We start from the raw sequence: 19124 nt of genomic DNA, 5'->3' as shown, positions 1-19124 counted from the left end.
GTGTGGCTGCGGTATAACTTTTAATTTTTAACAAGAGAACCTCACGGTGCACTAAAACTACTTACTTAACTTCAACTTGATTAATTTTTTCCGTAAAACTAACAACACGATTTAAACCTCTCACAATTTTTAAACAACTTCAGTTCTTCTGTAGAGAATTATTATAATTACAACAAATAACGTCTTCAATTAATCAAATAGGTTGAATAAATGAATACCCGAATAAAAAAAGCATAAACAGATGTACACTCTTTTACCTGAAACCGTCAAGAAAATCAAAATTTCAGGGCTATTTTGACATTAGAAAGTTGATCTACTGTAATATTTTTGCCTGACTCTCATTACAGTCCTAGTACATGCAAAATAACAATTAGATCGTTCATTGAATAAGTTATTCAATCAACTATTGGATAATTATAATACAGACTATGTGGATATTTTTAAATATTAATATACCTACACAAAGGATAGTGGTTTTTTAATTACTAACAATTAATGGAATATGTGTGGAAGTAATTATTCCTTTAGTTTTGCGCCAGTCATTAAAAGGTTTGTACGCCTTTTCGTACCTCTTTCTTGATTTTGTGGGGAGCGAATATTGCACTACGGCGGCCGCAGCTTCGCCTACATTATAATAACGTCTCGCGTAGGTACTCTTCTTCACTGATACCTGCTTTTGTAGCTAGTTATAAAGACTGTATAGCTGAAAAGTACAAATCATAAACTGCAAACTGCATTAAAAATGACACTGATTGTTTTAATTATTTTGAAATCTCTATGGAAACAATTAAATAAAGTGATTTTAGCATCCGTGATTAGGTATCAAAGTTTCACACATGAATAATTTAATTTGGAAAAGTTATCTACATGTTGCAGTTTCAGGTAAAATTTTATATATAATAGGTACGTCATAAAAGTGAGTCCACCTGACTTGAAGGCATTAAAGAGATACTCGGACGCTGCGCGTCCTCGTACTTTTCAATAAGCCTCCGCGTCATGTAAACGGCCACTTTCATCTTATTATGAAAATAGCTATTCGAACCGTCCGTCGCGATCCATTTTTTTCTGTGTCTCCAGTATTTAACGAAACACCACCTCCACTATTTTCGGTGTTTCTCTTCCGGGGTAGGATCGTGGTAATATTGAACGAAAAGTCTTTTCGTTCAACATTGGCACGATCCTATTCCGGAAGTCGCTCGCATCTTTAAAAAAACATAGATTGTAAATTGATACAAGGTGTGCTGTGACCGGCAATCTTTCCTGGCGAGAGTTATATACGTAAAATGTGCAGTGGTTTCTTTGGGTTGCTTTAAATATTGTCTTATGGGCAAATGGTTTGCTTTTACGGTACCTTAAGGTGATTTAATATACGTTTTCGACATTTTGGTTCAAATTCAAATAAATTTGTAAAACTTTCAATCGATTTCCTTGATAGACGGAAAAAGTGCGACTTTAATCTTATTTTGTTATCTGCTCTTTTCCAATTATTTTTTACTAAAGTGTATTTTTTTCTTCAGCGGACACATTTCATCAGAAATAAGAACAGTTTCGTACAACCCATGGATAACTGTTACTGGGTACAATGGCGTGCGGTCACTGCACCACCCCCAAAATACCTCTCCAGCTAGCTCAACACAAACAAATCAACATTGAGACTTGTTTGAGAATGTTTAAACTCTCCTCGTACACATCCGGCATGTGTTATAGAAAAATCCTAATTTTGACTTAAAATTTCTCATTCTGAGAAACTCAATGGCCTCGATCAACTTCAAAAGAAACTAATACACAATTATTGATTAACACCTGAAATAAATCTTGGGCACCAATACACCTACAATAACATAAGGACCCTGGGTTGTCCAAAGGATTCGAATAAACACACAACTAATTGATTGACAAAGAAAAAAAAATATTCGGAAACCCATGAAACAATTAAATCAACATTTCTGCAAGAAAGAAAGGCTTATAAAGCTTGTTTAGACATAATACTCAGCACTCAAGCGGTCGATAAACAAATTTAAAAAATCGTAAAATCACTTTAAGTGTTTTTTAAATCCAAATAATCTGGTCGTGAAAGGTTTGAGATGTTCAGGTGCACTTATCAAAGACGCAAAAGCACTCGCTGACAGCTTCAAGAAACTTCACTTTTTCTATATTAAACTGAACTCAATGACTCGAAATCACTTGATAAATAAGACGAAAAAGGTTTTAGGTAGCTGCTAGGACGGTAGAAACATTTAACCTTCACTAAGCACTCAAATTTTTTGAATACGGGTAAACTGTTTTTAAAACTTTCCACGAACTTTTACTACTTCATAATGACGATAACTTAAATCCTTATTTAAGATTGCTTAACTTTTTTTCGCACTATATTTCGAAACCGATGAACTGCGTCTTCAACGAAACGAATGGCACTCACCGCCAGAGATGTAGCGTAAACAAATTTACACGCCCTTTTTACCGTCGCGAACAACGAACAGGTAGCAGCAGCCTCGTGTTGACGTTGTACTCGTATTTAAGGGAACACCACTTCCACTATCAAATGGTCTCTGTACTCATCAGGATTTTCAATACACCGCCAATCACAGTTATACTTGATAACGCTATCTTTCAAGGAATGCGACCTCATTTACGCCGAAATAACGCGCAATTCATTATTATAACAGCGATATGAACACGCACGTTAATTAAATTTAGTCTGATAAAAACTCCTTATCGCAAATAACCAGATGTGACTCGCTTAAAGGATCCCACCCAAAATTAATAAATCACAAAAGTGATAGCATTCAAACAATCACAAAACTTCTTAAAGGAACACTGAGATACAAATTTAAATACAATAAATCCATTTTGTGCTTATTCCGTAAATAATCCACCAGATGTACACTTAATAAATTGAAATATTCCCATATATTTTTACTCGAAATAACGTCTACATGAAACGTTGTTTGCGCAACAATGTTTTAACATATCCATTTTTGAAGTTAAGAAAGCGGTTCACGGAAGCGGTATTTTATCACCTCGACTGGAGGAAACAACCGCTACATTTGACTACACAGTGGTTGTGATGTGTGAAGATTTCCTTGTCTTTTGACAAAAGTAACGGGAGTACCCGTTACCTAACAAGTGAAGCGCGAACTAAAAGGCCGCTACCATTTGGCGGCCAACGTGGGGCCCATTCGATTTTTCAACCATTATTGTATAATGTAGCTCGTGTAGCACCAGATGGAAAAATGTAGTATTGAGACCAATTTAGAAAACTTCCGAGAGAGAAAATGTCTTAAAATCAAGAGAATTTTCCCTAGTACAGAACCTTGCTAGGAAAGAGATGAGTCGAATCTATTAGTGCTCTTTTTGATTGCGTAAATAATTCCTAACTTTAAAGTTTCTAAAATTTAGGAAAAAGTTATTTTGCCAATGGAATTCGCCCCAGATAGTTTAACTTTAACTACCACGACAAAATATTTACGAATAATTAATATTTGATGTTTAACCTCGTTTTACACAATAATTTTTTGACTCTACCACATGGGAGATAATTACCGTACAGTTGTGTTTAAGTTAGGGAATGCAGCACATAAAATTTAACCTGTAGAGTCGGGGTAAATTAATTAATAAGGTTGGTATAAGATACAGACGATCATAAGCCTTTCGGTTCGGTTTTGCCACTAAAACATTAATCAAATTTTATTTGGGATAATTGCTTAGCTCGTTCTTTGTTAAAATAAAAACGTGAGTGGGTTTTAACATTGTAGGGTGAGAATAATATATTATACTTTCTTTACCGCTTGTATTGTATTGGAATTTTTATTCATCCGGTTATAATTCAAATTTATTTTTCGTTTTTACTTTAACCTTTTCATTTAAAATTCAATAGGTAACTGCTCTCTGAAGTAAGCGAAAAGAAATAAGTGGAGTATGTGGGGGACTAGTGAGAAATTTAACACATCCAATCTCCTCACCTGTCAATGGGAACTCGTTGGAACAAAGGCTACACAGGAAAGTTGTTTTGCGCCGTCGATTCATTGCAATAAATAAAAAAGGATTGATCAGAGAGACTACCCGATGTCATTAAATAGAGATTTTCCAGTTATTCAATACTACTCACGCGCAATTAGTATTCACCCTGCGGTATTATCTCATTAACTCGTATTTATCCCATGTTAATCGTATACTGTAACTAAATCTTTGTATTTAAACGTGCACAATTCCTTTATGCGTGGAATAAACATACTAAGAGGTCTTTTTTTACTACTTTTCTCCATTTAGGTATGTACATAATGGTTTTTCCCGCAAGGTAGCTTTTGGTTTAGCATTAGGACGTAGGTATACCATTTCATTTATAGACTACCGTAGGTAGAGCTCCATTGTGGTCGAGATCTATTGTAAGTTCGACTTCGATAAATACCCTTAACACTTTAAGGGAACACAAGTAACTATAGTTTATTTCCATCTCTCTTTTAATCCGTACCAATAATAAAGCTAACGAGGTCACTAAACACAATGGAAACTTTAACACAAAGTTGGGAAAAATGTAGGTACATTTGCGAATAATTTGAACTGACCCTTCTCGGTTCCAATGAAAATATATATTTAATTAATTGTAGCCGTCGGAAGAAAGGACATGTTTAATTAACGTTCAATTCGAACGCGTTTTTAATACGCAGAACCGGATGAAAGCTCACAGAAATTAAAAGTGTTTTCATTACGGCATTAATAGTACATTATATATTTGAAACTTCTCCGAAAATTCCACGACTTATTTTCAATGAAACAAGTTTCACCTCCAAGAAGAGGTAGCATCCAACGCCGGGACAAAAGCGCCACAATGTCAAATTCAAAGTAAAGGGTAAGCAGAATCTTTGTGCGGTGCTGTTCGGCAACATTGTACGCTATCCCCGTATTTTAATAAGCACACAATATATTGGTTTATTTCAGGGTTTATTTCATTTGAATTTGTGTCTTCAAATAGTTTTTCCATTTTCGAATTGTTTAGTGTACAAGGTTTCTAGAACATCTAAAAATCGTAATGGTGGTGAGCTGACAAAACTTTTTACGGCACAAACTGACACAAACGTAGCAGTAATCAATCTCGAAATTTGTGCCGCCAATGTCTGCTTACGTCACCGACCCGCGGATTTTGCAGTGTACGTATGCAGTTATGGATTGTTTTGTCACCCCTTTCTGTCTAATATTATTGTCTGAAGATTTTTTTTTTTTTTTTTTTTTTTGAGATTAATGTGTCTCAGCATATCAGAGGCCATTGACACAGATACAGTTGTGTATAAGTTTATAGGCTAATGGTATATTACATTATATTTGTGAAGCAAGGGTTCATATTTTGGAGCTGTAATTGGTGTTATTTAGATATCTGAGAACTTTGTTTATCTGGTTCGGTGAGTTGAGGGCTTCATCCAGGGTGTTTGAGAGACCAAGCTGACTTCTCGTGTGTGAGTGAAGCTGACATTCCATTAGAAGATGTTTGACGGATAACGCGCTGTTGCATAGGTGGAGGTTCTGAATTCATCAAGTGTCTGTGTGTGAGATTTGTGTGTCCAATTCGAAGTCTTCGGATTGATTATTTTATCTCTTCTTGTTAATGGAGGGAGGTGAAAAGGCTTGACAGATTTCCGTATCTCGTATAGCTTAGACGGGATTCTGGACCAGTGTTCTTACCATGTTAGGTGTATCTTATCCTTGAAGAAGTTTTTCTGATCTTTGTATAATTGGATTCCTTCGGTAGGGAGGTTTGCTATTGATGCTTCTTTTGCTGCACAATCTGCTAGTTCGTTCCCAGTAATGCCGACGTGGGAGGGAACCCATAGTAGGGTTACGTTTACTCCTACAGAGAGAAGCTGCTGGCAGCGTTCGTGTATAGACTGGACTAGGGAATGTGAACTGTAGATGTTTTGAATGGATTTGATTGAGGCGGAAGAATCAGTACATATTGCAACTGTTTTGGAGTCCTGAGTTAGAGAGTTGCACGCTTGGAGTATAGCAAATAATTCTCCAGTATGAATACTGCAAAAGGCAGAGAGGGCGTTTGAGGAAACAGTTCTATGGGAGAGAGAAACTGAGCATCCTACCGCATTGCTGTTTTTAGAGGAGTCAGTGTAAAGCACTTGATCGAATTTTGACTTATGCATGAGGTCTAGGAAGTTGTGTCTTATGAGTTCGTTGGGCGTGTCGTGTTTGGAGTAATTATTTAGATTCATGTTAGTTTTTGGTAAACATTTTTTCCCATGGAGGGGTTGCAGCGCTAGTGATATGTGTCGTCTGCTTAAGGTCAATGTTGAAAAGAAGAGATGGCAGGATGTAACTGACTGGTTGGGTTCTTTTGGGGGTGTTGACGTTTATGTTTCTCTTGAGTATAACTGTGTAGGCTGGATTTAGTGGGTTTGCAGATATTCTCGAGCAGTGTGATGAGAGGAGTTGTCGTCTTCTTAGCCAAAGAGGGAGCTCGTTGGTTTCGCAGCATAAACTATCAACTGGACTAGATCGGAAAGCTCCTGAGCAGATACGCAGAGCTGCGTTTTGGACGCTATTGAGAGGCCTTAGGTTCGTTTTTGAAGCTGACATGTAGAGGATGCTGCCGTAGTCCATTCTGGAACGGATGAGGATCTATATACTCTCAGTAGAATGTCTTCTTCGGCTCCCCATTGATGGTGTGATAGGCTTCTGAGGATGTTAAGCCTTCTTAGACAATTGTCTTTAATCTTTGTGATGTGACTCTTCCAGCTAAGTCTATTGTCGAAAACAATCCTTAGGATTGAGAGTTGATCGACCGAGGGAATGTTGATATTGTTAAGTGTAATATTTGGGATGGTCTGATTATTCCTTCTTCTGGAAAACTTGATGACTTTGGACTTTGTCGCTGAGAAACGGATGCCGATTCTGCTAGACGATTCGTAGAGAGCATCCACTGTTTTTTGAATTATGTTCACTGTCGAGACGGTGTTGCTACCATGACAGAATACGAACAGGTCGTCGGCATACAGACCCGCGCAAGTTGGTGGATTGATCGTTTTACAAATATCGTTAATGGAGAGGATGAACAATGTTGGGCTCAGTACCGAACCTTGTGGTACACCATTTTCCTGCCTGTGGGTAGTTGACCTCTTTCCGTTGGCTGTCACTGTGAAACGACGGTTTCTTAGGAAATTTTCAATGAAGGAGAATATATTCCCTTTGATACGGTGGTCTTCTAACGTTCTCAGTATAACCGGGTGGGGAAGAGAGTCAAAAGCACTCTCTATATCGAAGATCGCAGCTATAACTTCGTGGTTTTCATTGAAGGCATTTATAATATGGGATTGAAGTACTAGTAAGTTGTCTATAGTGCAACGTTGCGGTCTGAATCCAGATTGGACAGGAGAGAGAATGTTCCGTTTTTCAAGATACCACAAGAGTCTATTGTTAACCATCTTTTCAAGAAGTTTGCACATGGAGCATGTTAGTGCGATAGGTCTATAGGAGTTAGGACTACGAGGATCTTTATCTGGTTTTTTTGTGGGAAGGATGATAGATTCCTGCCATGACTTTGGAAATATTCTCTTGGTCCAGATCAGGTTATAAAGTTCCAATAGTTTGTTGACGCTGTTGGTAGATAGATTTTTGAGGAATACGGAGGGAATATCATTTAAATCCACCACATATGGATGATTTAAATAACATTGTAAATGTGAAGGTCGGCATAATTTCAAAGTCGTATGCGGTATGCCGTATTAAAAATAGAAGTAAGGAGATAATGATACGGAAAATCATGGAAAGATATAAATATTCTTAGTTGTTTGTGTTTAGTCGCAAAAAGCGACCTTCAAGCACAATAACAAAACATATTGTTCGACAATGTAGGAAGTAAAGGATTACGCACCCTTTGAAATACGAGCATTAGATCTTATTTATACAATTAAAAACAAAGCTGTAACTAACGACTGTGTTTTATTGATGAAAATCTAATTAACGGTATTTTAGCATGACAGAACTGTAACAAAACATATACAGAAATTATGTCAGTTCTACAAATTAATCTTTTAAATGAGTAAGGAATTAGAAACAATCTTTTATAAGACGAAACGTACAATTTCTAATTACAAAAGTGAAATGAATATATCAAGATATAAATTTTACATAACCTGAACAATTTTGAAAATGCTATAAATTTGAGAGATAATTGACATTGTAACGGTAGCGCTCAATTAATAATTACATTTTTTTCGTTGAGAAGTTAAAACCTTCAGTTTAAGGGTTAAAAGCCCAATAGGCATTACATATCATTGAAATTCGATAGGGTATCGAAATGTATAAGGCCGATTTTCCACAATTATTTGACTAGTGAAACGGTAAGAATAAAGTCCCTGAGCTTTTCGTGGAAAGAAAGATAGTTCTTTTCCTGCGTAGTTAATTTCTATGGTGTACTGTATTTTTATGGATTCCGGAATCCAAAGCGACATTAATGGCCGCTTGCACCGACAAATTCAGTCTAAAAGTTCCCACGCCAAGTTGCCACAAAGGATTTTGTTCCAATTTCATCATAGCGGAAGTTCATTTTTTTGCGAGTGTCGTTTTGAAAGTCAATTTCTCGCGAGCTTTCCGAAACTCGTACAATTAAAAACTTTCTGTGAGTAAGAGATTAACCGGGTTATCTAAATTTAAGCTTAAACAAATTATCTGCGAGTGCAAAATTACACCAATAAATTCTTTATTAATTTATAATTCATTTATATTTTTGAATTACGTGAAAAAATTATTAAGGAACTTTATATTTTGTAACGTTTTTAAAGATTTCAATTTTACTGCAGTTTCAATTTTGGGACCGTATATAGTTGGGACGGTTGGCGGTATATGATGGGGTGAATTGTTTGAATTTGAATTGTGAAAAGTTTTCAGGTTGTGAACAGGTGTGGAAATCAGGTTCTCAGGTCAACAAGTGACGGGAAGAAGTATCCTGTGAAGCAGAGGGCTCTTCCTTTTATACCTAAATGATTGGTGATAGGAATTGGAAATGTTATTGCCCACAATGAGTTGGTATTAGATAGTGACATCTAGTGATCACCAATGTAGTTAATTTAAGGCAGCGTTCACATGCTCTATAAATTAAAAAAATAAAACAACTTAAAGCACAATAGAGAATGAGATCTACTGTTATAGCTCCCATTATTATTAGTGCTAGCACCTGAGTTATACCAAAGACCATATTCCACAATTTACAACTGTTGGGTTAGGGAAAAACACATACAACATTTACAAAGATTAGTCATTTCATTGTCAAATATCAATACATGCCATATAGTTGGAAACAACAAACTGCTAACCTTATGCATGGGATTTAAGTATACTTAAAAGCACCCTCTATTGAGTAGCAAAATAAATATGTAGGTACCTTTCAAACCTACAAAATTACGCTTATGGATTTATGCATTAAATGTCACTGCAAAAGCGCTAAAGTTTGCACAATTCTAATTCCTTATTATTGGTATTAATACAGTGATATGATATGATAAAAAGTAAGCTGAGCTACCATTGTTTAATTAAACAATGGAGCTGCTCATTTGCTTAAAATTTTTTGCACAGACAGCTAATGCATAAATCCATAAGCGTAATTTTAGTCTCGAAAGGTACATGTTTAACTGCTTCTCAATAGAGGGCGCTTTTGAGTATACTCAAATGTGTTATAAAAAATAAACCTGCGTTAGTAACCTGTTAAAATATCAATTTGGCATACCTGATTCCCTTTGAACCATTCACATTACAGCTACTCGCTGAAATCACCCTACAAGTCTCGTCAATCTGTCCTCCTATGGATGCCATATCCAAACTGCCGGTACCAGAGAATAGACAATAAACTACATCCAGAGATATCAAGATAATTTTGTATACATGGCGTCTTAAATTTAGTAGGATCACATGACTATCTTTGTTATTATTATACTTACAGGTTCGGTTAAATTGGAAAAGTTGTGTAGTTTTTGATGCTAATTTTATTTTGAAAAAAATAAATTGCTTCGTAGATAATTGGAAAAAAGTGAAAATCGCCATTTTCAAAAAGTTTAAATATTTTAGTAACAAAGCGAGCTATCGAAAAAAGTTTGAAATAATTTGAAAAAAAAGATTGTATGGGATAAATTCAATGGGTGTAGAAAAATGTTTAAATGGTGGTTTTCGAAATATTGACATCAACATGCTTATTTTAAATGGACGCCATATTGGATTTTTACGTCACCCGATAGAGAAAAAAAATTACAAAGCCAGTGATACTAAACACTTAGTATTTCATTTGGGAATCAACCTTGCATTATTTCCTCAAAGTTTGCTATGTACTTCTTATGGTAAAAATTCCATGGCGGTTTTGATGGTGACAATAAACGAATGAATTTGGTAATCAGCCATGGAATTATTGCCATAAGAAATGCATTGTGAACTTCGAGGCAAAAATACTAAGTGTTTAGTATCACTGGTTTTGTAATTTTTTTCTCTATCGAGTGACGTAAAAATCCAATATCATATCCATTTATAGTACGGAAGTTGATGTCAATATCTCGAAAACCGCCATTTTGAAAATTTTTTCTACGCCCATTGAATTTATCCCATCGAATCTTGCAACTTTTATTTGAAACTTTTTTCGATAGCTCTCTTTGCTACTAAAATTAAACTTCTTAAAAATGGCAATTTTCACTTTTTTCCAATTTTCTACGAAACGAATTATGTTTTCAAAATATCGCATCGAAACATCCATCGGCACTACACAACTTTGTCAATTTAACCGAATCTGTAAGTATAATAATAACAAACATAGTCATGTTATTCTACTCAATTTAAGACACCCTGTATAGCAATTATACATTTATACAGGATGTACCATATATAAAAAATCAATTGAATTTGTGCGTGAAGCGATTTTATTTAGAATCTTGGAGTTACGACTGCAGCTACTCTCCACAGCACAATAACGCACGATCCACAACGTATACATGTACCTAAACAACAATTCTGACCCACAATAAGACACACACCATAACCTAAAGAAACACACAAATACAACTTACAGAAGAAACAATTACAATCAACCATTATATTATATTGAGGTTCCAATTAAGGAAATATTGTAAGATAAATTGATTTTATGTCATTTAACATGTGTTAAGTTAACCCAATACCACAGACTGTAAACGACATAACCTAAACTTAGATTTGGTATTGTTGAAGTGTAACTACTAATCGGAAATGATGACGTACAACGGAAATTATATGCTATAGTATAAAGCATGTGTTGCTCTAGATTTGACACGGTTTTACGTATACAAGTTATTCAGAGGGGCTTACTTTTGTCAATATTACGACATAATACCTAATTACACGCACTAAACGTCTCAACCTCCCCAAAGCGTAAACAAACCACACTCTTCCTTATTTAAAAAAAAAACCGACAGCGGATAGTTTCTTTAACGAAACTCTCATTTTTGGTAACACGAGGTAAATACTGTCTGCCATTCAAATATTAGTCTAACACTATTACCGTAGCGAATTTTCTAAAGCGACATCAAGGCGCCATCAAGTCTATAAAGGATAGTCACCGGCGATAAGAAAAGCGGAAATGGAATATGAAATTCGCACCCGTATTATAAATTTGAGTGCAAGTAAGTGGTATATAATAATTAACTGTTATAAATGAATCTATTTAAGGGCCGCTTTAATTTAGTTTCTCGTGTTAGTTCCTGTGAACATAAATAATTAATTTTATATAAAGAAATCACCTAATTAAATATACGTTGCATTATTTGATTATATTTTTTTTTCATTTGAGTATTTTCACGTGTCAGTTAATTTTACTTGGAGGTATACCGAATGTTGTGAATCCAGTAATGTCTTGTTGAGTGAGTATACCAAAAGTATACTTTAGGTTGTTTTTTCATTAAAACAAATATTATCATTTGGATTTTAATAAGAATCGATATTCATACATAAGCCTTTGCAAGTGTATAGCTTTTGTTTCGTTCCACTTTATAGCGATGCCGACGACGTTGACGTATATGACGTACAAGTGTTTACTTACAATTTGTAATCCCTAGAGGACGTTAGTACATTATTACGAATTTGTACGAAAGTTTTCCGTAAATAATTTATCTGCCCTGTCCTTCAGCTCAAAAATGTATAGCATGATGAGAAATTTCCTCCTTGCATGTACCACATCATTAAATACACGCAAACTCGAATTTCCAAACCATTCACGGTCAGTGTCGCATCGATATTAGGTTAAATAATTCCCCTTATTTTACGTAATATTTGCAGGGTTGGCTTTTGTGAATGACCCCTTCTGAACCCGATAAGATATCTAAAAATCAATTTTTTCAATTAAAGTGAGCATGCAATGTATTTTCCTTCATGTACATTAGTCGTTTATTTACCGTATCTCTAATCACGATGCTGAAAGGGCAGTTTTAGACGTGGCACTATGCTTTCGCATGAAGGAGATGCGACCGTGTAACTTTGCCAACTATTACGGCACGCTTCAAAGCAAACCAGGCAATCTTTTATGGATGTTGGTGTTCATCAGCTATAGCAAAAAGTTTATGCACGTTATTGCGCATAAACTCTTAACAACCCTCACATCACGCACAACTGCTGTATCTATCAATCACACCTTTAATTTTAATTTAACCCCACGTTACCCCTAACGTTTAATCTTGATTACATTGAATAATCATATTTCGGCATATTTTCCGAAAACGCATTCTAAGTGGGACCTCAGTATTTGTAATTAATCCTTGCAAATTAAAAATTAAAAGTCCCCAAGGATTCAATGAGGGGCGCGTCGAAACGTTTTCCTTTTAATTTCTCCCTGAGGAAATTCTAAACGGTTCGCATTTTCTTAATTTACACCTAACAGTCACTTTTATTATTACGTCACCAATTCACTCTGCAATCTTTTATACCAATTGATCACTTTCACATCTCATCAATTACAAAATAATGATCGCTGTCGTATATTTTTTCAGAAGATGCAGCTCAAATGGAAGCAATACCAACTAAAACTGGAGCATGCGCTACTACAGGAAAGTCTCGTCGATACGATCGCCAAGGTAAGCCAGATGAGTGTGACCAGGAGGGGAGTGAACAATCTGTACTTCCTAAATGAGAACTCGATCCAGTGTAGAATCGCAGAATCAAACACGGTCACTGAGACGGAAAGGAGCCACTTGAAAGCGAAGTGTCGTAAAAGGCAGTCGGAAAAGAACAGTCTTAGAAATGGAAATCGAAGGTGTCCAAGCGAAGATGACGAGGCTTCGAATCCAAACAATTCGGAGAGAAATCATTGGAAATTACACTAAGCTGTATCCAAAGGAAAATTCCAGTCTCGATCCAAGAAAGGGATCGCCGTGGGTTATTCCGAAGGGTCAAATGCATATATAAATGGATTGCAAAATCAACATTACTCGAGATATTGGTATATACTTCCGTAGGAAGTTAAAGTATATTAATTACAACTCGGCTGTATCGTTAACCAAGATGCAAACAAACGTTCTCACGGAGTGTCGCAGCCGGTTCCGAGCTCAGAAAGGGTGCTGTCTGCCAAATCTGCCATCAGATAAACTACATCAAAAACAAAAAGAGAGGGTATAACCAGTACGACATACATATAAAGTGTCAGAATAAATCTAACGTTTGGAACATCGAGCGAATCGAATACTGAAATTTTAATCAACACTTTACTACGTTACAACGAGATGTCGGTATAAACACCTGTGATGGAACCGAATTTGCCCGCTAAAATTCGATTTAAATATTCCCGAAACCGACTCTGGCGCGACGAAACAAAGTCAAGATTGCGCTTTGTTTCGTTTCCTTGAAACACGTGTTTTTTTCTTCTCTGCTATACATTGAAATGGGCCCATAATTTACAATAAAAGTGTCAAATAGAACGCTATGCAAGGGAACTTAATGATCCCTATCGACCCGACGTCTCGGAGCATGGTCGATATGAACAATTTTCGTCTAGGATTTGTTTAAAAATGGTAGATTGCGGCAGAGGATTTTGTTGAGGACAGAAGTAATTTGCGAATAGTGAGTGCAGCTGCGACAATTACAAAGGTGATGTAATCGTTTTTTTTTATCTCTACGTCTATTGCATCCATCTAATAATGATATGATCGTGTTCGATTATTTGCCAATTTAATGTTATTCTCGTAGAGCATGATTATTACCATTTATAACGAATTCTAGATACAAATTGCACTTTTAATTATACTGTTCATACTTTGAATTAAATGAAAAGAGATTCTAAATAAATACGTTGTACCCCAATTTACAGTACTCCTTTGTTCCAAGCGCTGGCAACATGAATTACTGACCGACTTACGTGTTTTTATTTATATTTAGATACAGTATGTTCCCTTAGGGACGATATTCAATACAAGTATGCAGAACTACATTTTAATGTATAATTGAATTTATTCCAGCACATTTCGCTTTTGTTTGCCTCAATATGTTACTGTTTATTTACAGGGTGCTTCATCGAGTGGCGAGTGACGTACGTTAGGTGGTTGATTGTTACATACTGCACTTGGCATTGAGAGTTCACTACTTTACACTAATGTTTGCCACGACATGTTCCTTTGTTCTGTTGTAATGTGATACATAACGTTATGCCCCTACTATTTATTTGAACCGGGTGATTTGATACGGATATTTTAATCTCGATTTGACGTAGCAGAGGCGCTAAAGTTCAGAACTGACATACGCAGAGATTATGTTTTATGTACTGTTTTTTTGTCTTCGAAAAGAGCCATCTTATCAATATTGCTAATCAATTCGTTTGGTCGATCCCTGACCTATAGTGACCGAATATTGGTTTTGTGTCCGTCTTTGTTATGCCAGTGTAAATATGTCAACTGTCGACGCCTACATAAATTCTGTATATTTTGTTTATGATAATGTATGCGTGCGAGTTTGCCGTTGGTTGCTCTGTGATTTTTGTTATGTCATGATTTGTCTTTTGATCGGTTACTGTCAGTACTTACGGTAGAGAGCCTGGAGTTCGGTAATTTATAACCCGGCACTTTATAACTAGTGGGTTGGACTAGCCCTAGAGATGTGTGAATGAAATAGTTGGGGTCCCGCTTAGTCCTACATGGGACTGCTGGCTAAGCCCGGCCTCACTTGCGCAGGGATTCGCTAAAAGCGTGCGGCGTGTTCTCGTTGTGACCTTTTGTTTGTGTTATCAATTTGGGGTATCCTTCCTATGTGAAAGGCTCTTCTGAGAGGCCAACTCCTAGCGATTTCATACAATGTTGACATGTCATGACCAGAGCAACTAAAAACTACTCGGTGTGGGATTTGGACTAGCCATCCAATATCCAAACCTATTATATGAATTGACTGTAATATTTTAACCCAGACATTACTGAATTAATTTTTTTCGTTAAAAAAATGTAAGTAGCCCACGAAAAAGAATTGTTGTACTATAAAGACATGATATATAATCATTAAACAAAATTTTTTCATTTCAAAGGAACTGATTTTGTCACAACAGTAAAGTCCTTTTAAAAGGACGCTAGTAATATAAACTACCAACACACTTTTTAAATGATTTTATTGATTTCGTAAACATGCTAAAGATAATAAACAAAGCTTGGTTTATTATTTATTGTATATGATAATCTTTAAAACATTGTTTTGGGTGGAGGCCAATGTTGCATTTCTCGCATCTAAATTGAACCTTCTTGTGGCATTGACCACATCTTGTTTGCATTTCCTGGTATACTATAACATGGTCTACTCTATCAAAGCGGGAATACGCATGAGCATTGTTTGATGATCGTGGGCGTCCTCTTTTCGGAGGTCTTCTATGTGTTTCTAGGATGTTAGTGGCGATTGCTTTTCTAAAACTTAGCTGATCCATTTTACCTCCTTGAATTCTGTGTAGTTGCCAGGCGTTCTGAATTGACATATCGACAGAGTGAGAGATGAGAGGAAAATACCATTTTTTCCCCCGTATTGAAACTCGATATAGTCCAATATTTTGGTCAGATCGGTCAACTCCGCCCATATTGGAATTATAGCTTTTTATTAGATCTGGTTGGTCAATTTGTATGTTTTTCTTTTCTTTTTGAGAATAGCGCTTCACTTGACGCACTGGTTCGGCAGAACTTGTGTTACTGACAACTGAAACCACATTGTTGTCGTTCCATTTGCACACGAATAATGTCGAGGTGGGAGATGTGGCATATGCAAATTCAAACTTTCCTCTTGGACCTTTCTTTAAATTATTTGAAGAGGATATGGGACATACGCCTAATCTATTCTCACGAACAGTTCCTGTGCCCCTTATACCCCTTTGTGAAAGAATATCCAATAAAGACAGAGTTGTAAAAAAATTATCAAAGTACAAATGAAACGTCATAAGTGGCTTTGATTTCTGGATAACATCGGTAAAGCGCAAAACTACACCTGGACCTAATCCTAACCCTTTATACGAATTGACATTGTGTTCAGAAAGTGCTCCTTGATATGGTTCGAACCATGTTACATATCCCAATCGTGTTGCCCCAACCCAGAATTTATAACCCCAACGTATGGGTTTCCCGCGTATGAATTGTTTAGTGGGATGGCGACCATAATACGGAATCATAGCTTCATCTACACAATAAGTTTCCTCACTTGGACAAAACTCCAAAAATCTCTCATTCAATGAATTGAAAAGTGGTCTGACTTTTGCAAATTTATCAGAGGCATTTAGAAAATTATTATCACAGCAATGAAGATTCTTCATTATATATGTAAACCGATCTCGCGAAATAGCAGTTGCGATCAAATTATTATGACAGTCGTCCGCAATCTCCCAATACATAAAGCGCTTTGGTAGTCTAACGTAACCACTAAGAATTAACGCACCTACAAAACAGTAGATTTCGTCAACAGTAATATCTCCTGGACTATTATTGTATTTTGCGTAATTATTAGTGTGAAAGCATAGGAGATTCATAACTTCTTTATCAAAAAATAATTGAAAAAGTTCCAAGGGAGTATTACTGTGTTCCGGCCCTATCGGTTTGATAAAATGTTGGAAAGTGTGAAGTGTTGCATTTTGGTTCCAAACGAAATTCTTTGCAGTGGTTGCACTTTCACTGCTAGATTCTTCCCGAGGTGCGATATACGTAGATCTACCACACAATATTGATAAAGGTACATCGTCATCATCGGAGTTCAAATCCGTAGCCACTGTTTCACTTGTACCAGTATCACGACACATAATTTCAACAGGAGCGCGCAGTTGACTTCCAGGAAGATTACTTATCTGAACAGACTCTTCATCCCCTGAATCTTCGTCAGTATGGTCTTCGTTTGCGGTTTCAGGTGGCAGAAGAACTATATCAACAGGAGTATGATTGTCAGCCTCGTCTACATCTAAATTCTCAACTTCGAGCAAAAGATCATGCAAGCTCAATGGCTTATGCCAATAGCTGAAAAAATAACTTATTAGATACCGATATTACTAGCGTCCTTTTAAAAGAACGGCTTCATAAAGTGCACAATAAGCACAACTAAATTTAGTTAAATTGTTGCTAAAGGCCAGTTCACCACATTACTAATCTTTAATGGACTAGGAGAATGTATAATTTGAATAAAAATAAACGATATAATACCTGTTACGTACCTCCAATTATCCATGGTTCTCTCGAAAAATTTACTCGGTATTAGAACAATGACTCACTGTACACGTGTTGTTGTATTTACAAAGTAGTAAGATTAAAATGGCGCGTAAAGTGTCAACGAAAGAAATTAAATGCAATATTAGTGGTTCCATCTCGTTTCGACGATTTATGAACCGAAAAACAGTGCACTGTTTTGCGTCCTTTTTAAAGGACTATAGTAATATCTGGGTTGATTGTTTTTTTGTTATGTGTGTGAAATATTGATTCTTTAGGAATTCCAGCGGAGCCTGTGATTCAACATTATCTTAATTTACTTGACAACCATCATAATAATAGGTATGCATTTATGGCATTACAGACAACTAATTTTGCTATAAAGTTTAATATTAATTTGTTGGCTGGGTTTTTTCTTGGTCAGTTCTTTTTTTCCAGCCTATTGTTATATTTGTACTCGGGGAACTACCATTTTCTAAATTTAAACATGCAATGCGCAGTATTTGGATTAAATCTCCGTTTTTAAAGCATGTACTTGTTTTATTTGTATTCCTTACTTGTTGCCACTCCGACAGGTAACACATATCTTGTAGCGACTCTTAAAAACACAACGTGTACGTGGTCCTATTATTCGGTCATTCAAGTTAGGTAGCTTTGTCTAGACGATCACGTGCGATGGAGTTCAGTTAGTTTGGGAGGTAAAGTTTTGAATTTGAATCTTGAGTTGCGCAGTCTCTCGGCTGGCTTGGGTACTTTACAATTGCAAAGTCGTAGGTCTACTTTGATTTTTTTGGCGTTTTTATTTTCTGAATTTTTTGAGGAAAAAATGTTACTATCGGCTTTAAATTTGCTGCACGATCATTATATTCTATTTTGAACAGTTTTTCGGATTTTCTGAAAAAATCCAGTTAAAAGATAAAAACATCAAAATGTCACAAATTAGTTAAGTTAGTTTCCAACGAAAGCACAGCTGTTTCCCAGAAGCTCACTTAGAAATTTTTTTTCGTTTACAAGAGACGACGAAACAATTATGGGGACGCATTGTACTGAGACGTTATAACGTTACGCAACTTCAGGAACCGTTACGAGAATTTTCGTGACATAAAAATCAATTTTTCTTCATGCGGCTGTTTTTCATTTTTTAACAGCCAAAATGTAATAATATTCACGAATAACGTGTGTAGAAGTATTCACGATGTTAATAAGGGATCATTGACGTTTTTGAACAATCTTATATACAGATTTACTGAAAATCTACTCCAAATACATTTGCAATGTGCCTCTAACCGAAACGTCACCATAGAGACAGATATTCTATAGATAATTGATGAGATATAAGTCGAACCAATGTTCTCTTCACATGGTTAGAACTTCTGCCAACATTAATGGATTAAATATTAACCGTCGCAATATTGGACTGTCAACTGCAAAAATCACGTTAAAAGGTCTTAAAATATTCAATCTCATTTCACGTTGTGA

General features: G+C 36.0%; 2 protein-coding genes across 2 annotated transcripts in view; one reads left to right on the top strand and one right to left on the bottom strand.

Moving 5' to 3' along the window:
- The window catches only part of LOC116162975 (DNA damage-regulated autophagy modulator protein 2-like), a 222129-nt gene that overhangs the window by 47454 nt on the left and 155551 nt on the right, over positions 1 to 19124 (top strand). The window lies entirely within an intron of this gene.
- LOC116162970 (piggyBac transposable element-derived protein 3-like) lies at positions 15638 to 17856 on the bottom strand. The gene is made up of 2 exons (XM_031476772.1): positions 17654 to 17856; positions 15638 to 17459 (listed from the first exon to the last, which is right to left on the bottom strand). The coding sequence occupies exons 1-2, from the start codon at positions 17665 to 17667 to the stop codon at positions 15641 to 15643; spliced, it is 1833 nt and encodes a 610-aa protein (XP_031332632.1). The 5' UTR covers positions 17668 to 17856; the 3' UTR covers positions 15638 to 15640.

This window comes from Photinus pyralis, unplaced genomic scaffold (genome assembly GCF_008802855.1).
Source record: "Photinus pyralis isolate 1611_PpyrPB1 unplaced genomic scaffold, Ppyr1.3 Ppyr1.4_LG2, whole genome shotgun sequence".
NCBI classification, from domain to species: domain Eukaryota; kingdom Metazoa; phylum Arthropoda; class Insecta; order Coleoptera; family Lampyridae; genus Photinus; species Photinus pyralis.
This window is presented reverse-complemented; position numbering and strand designations above follow the sequence as displayed.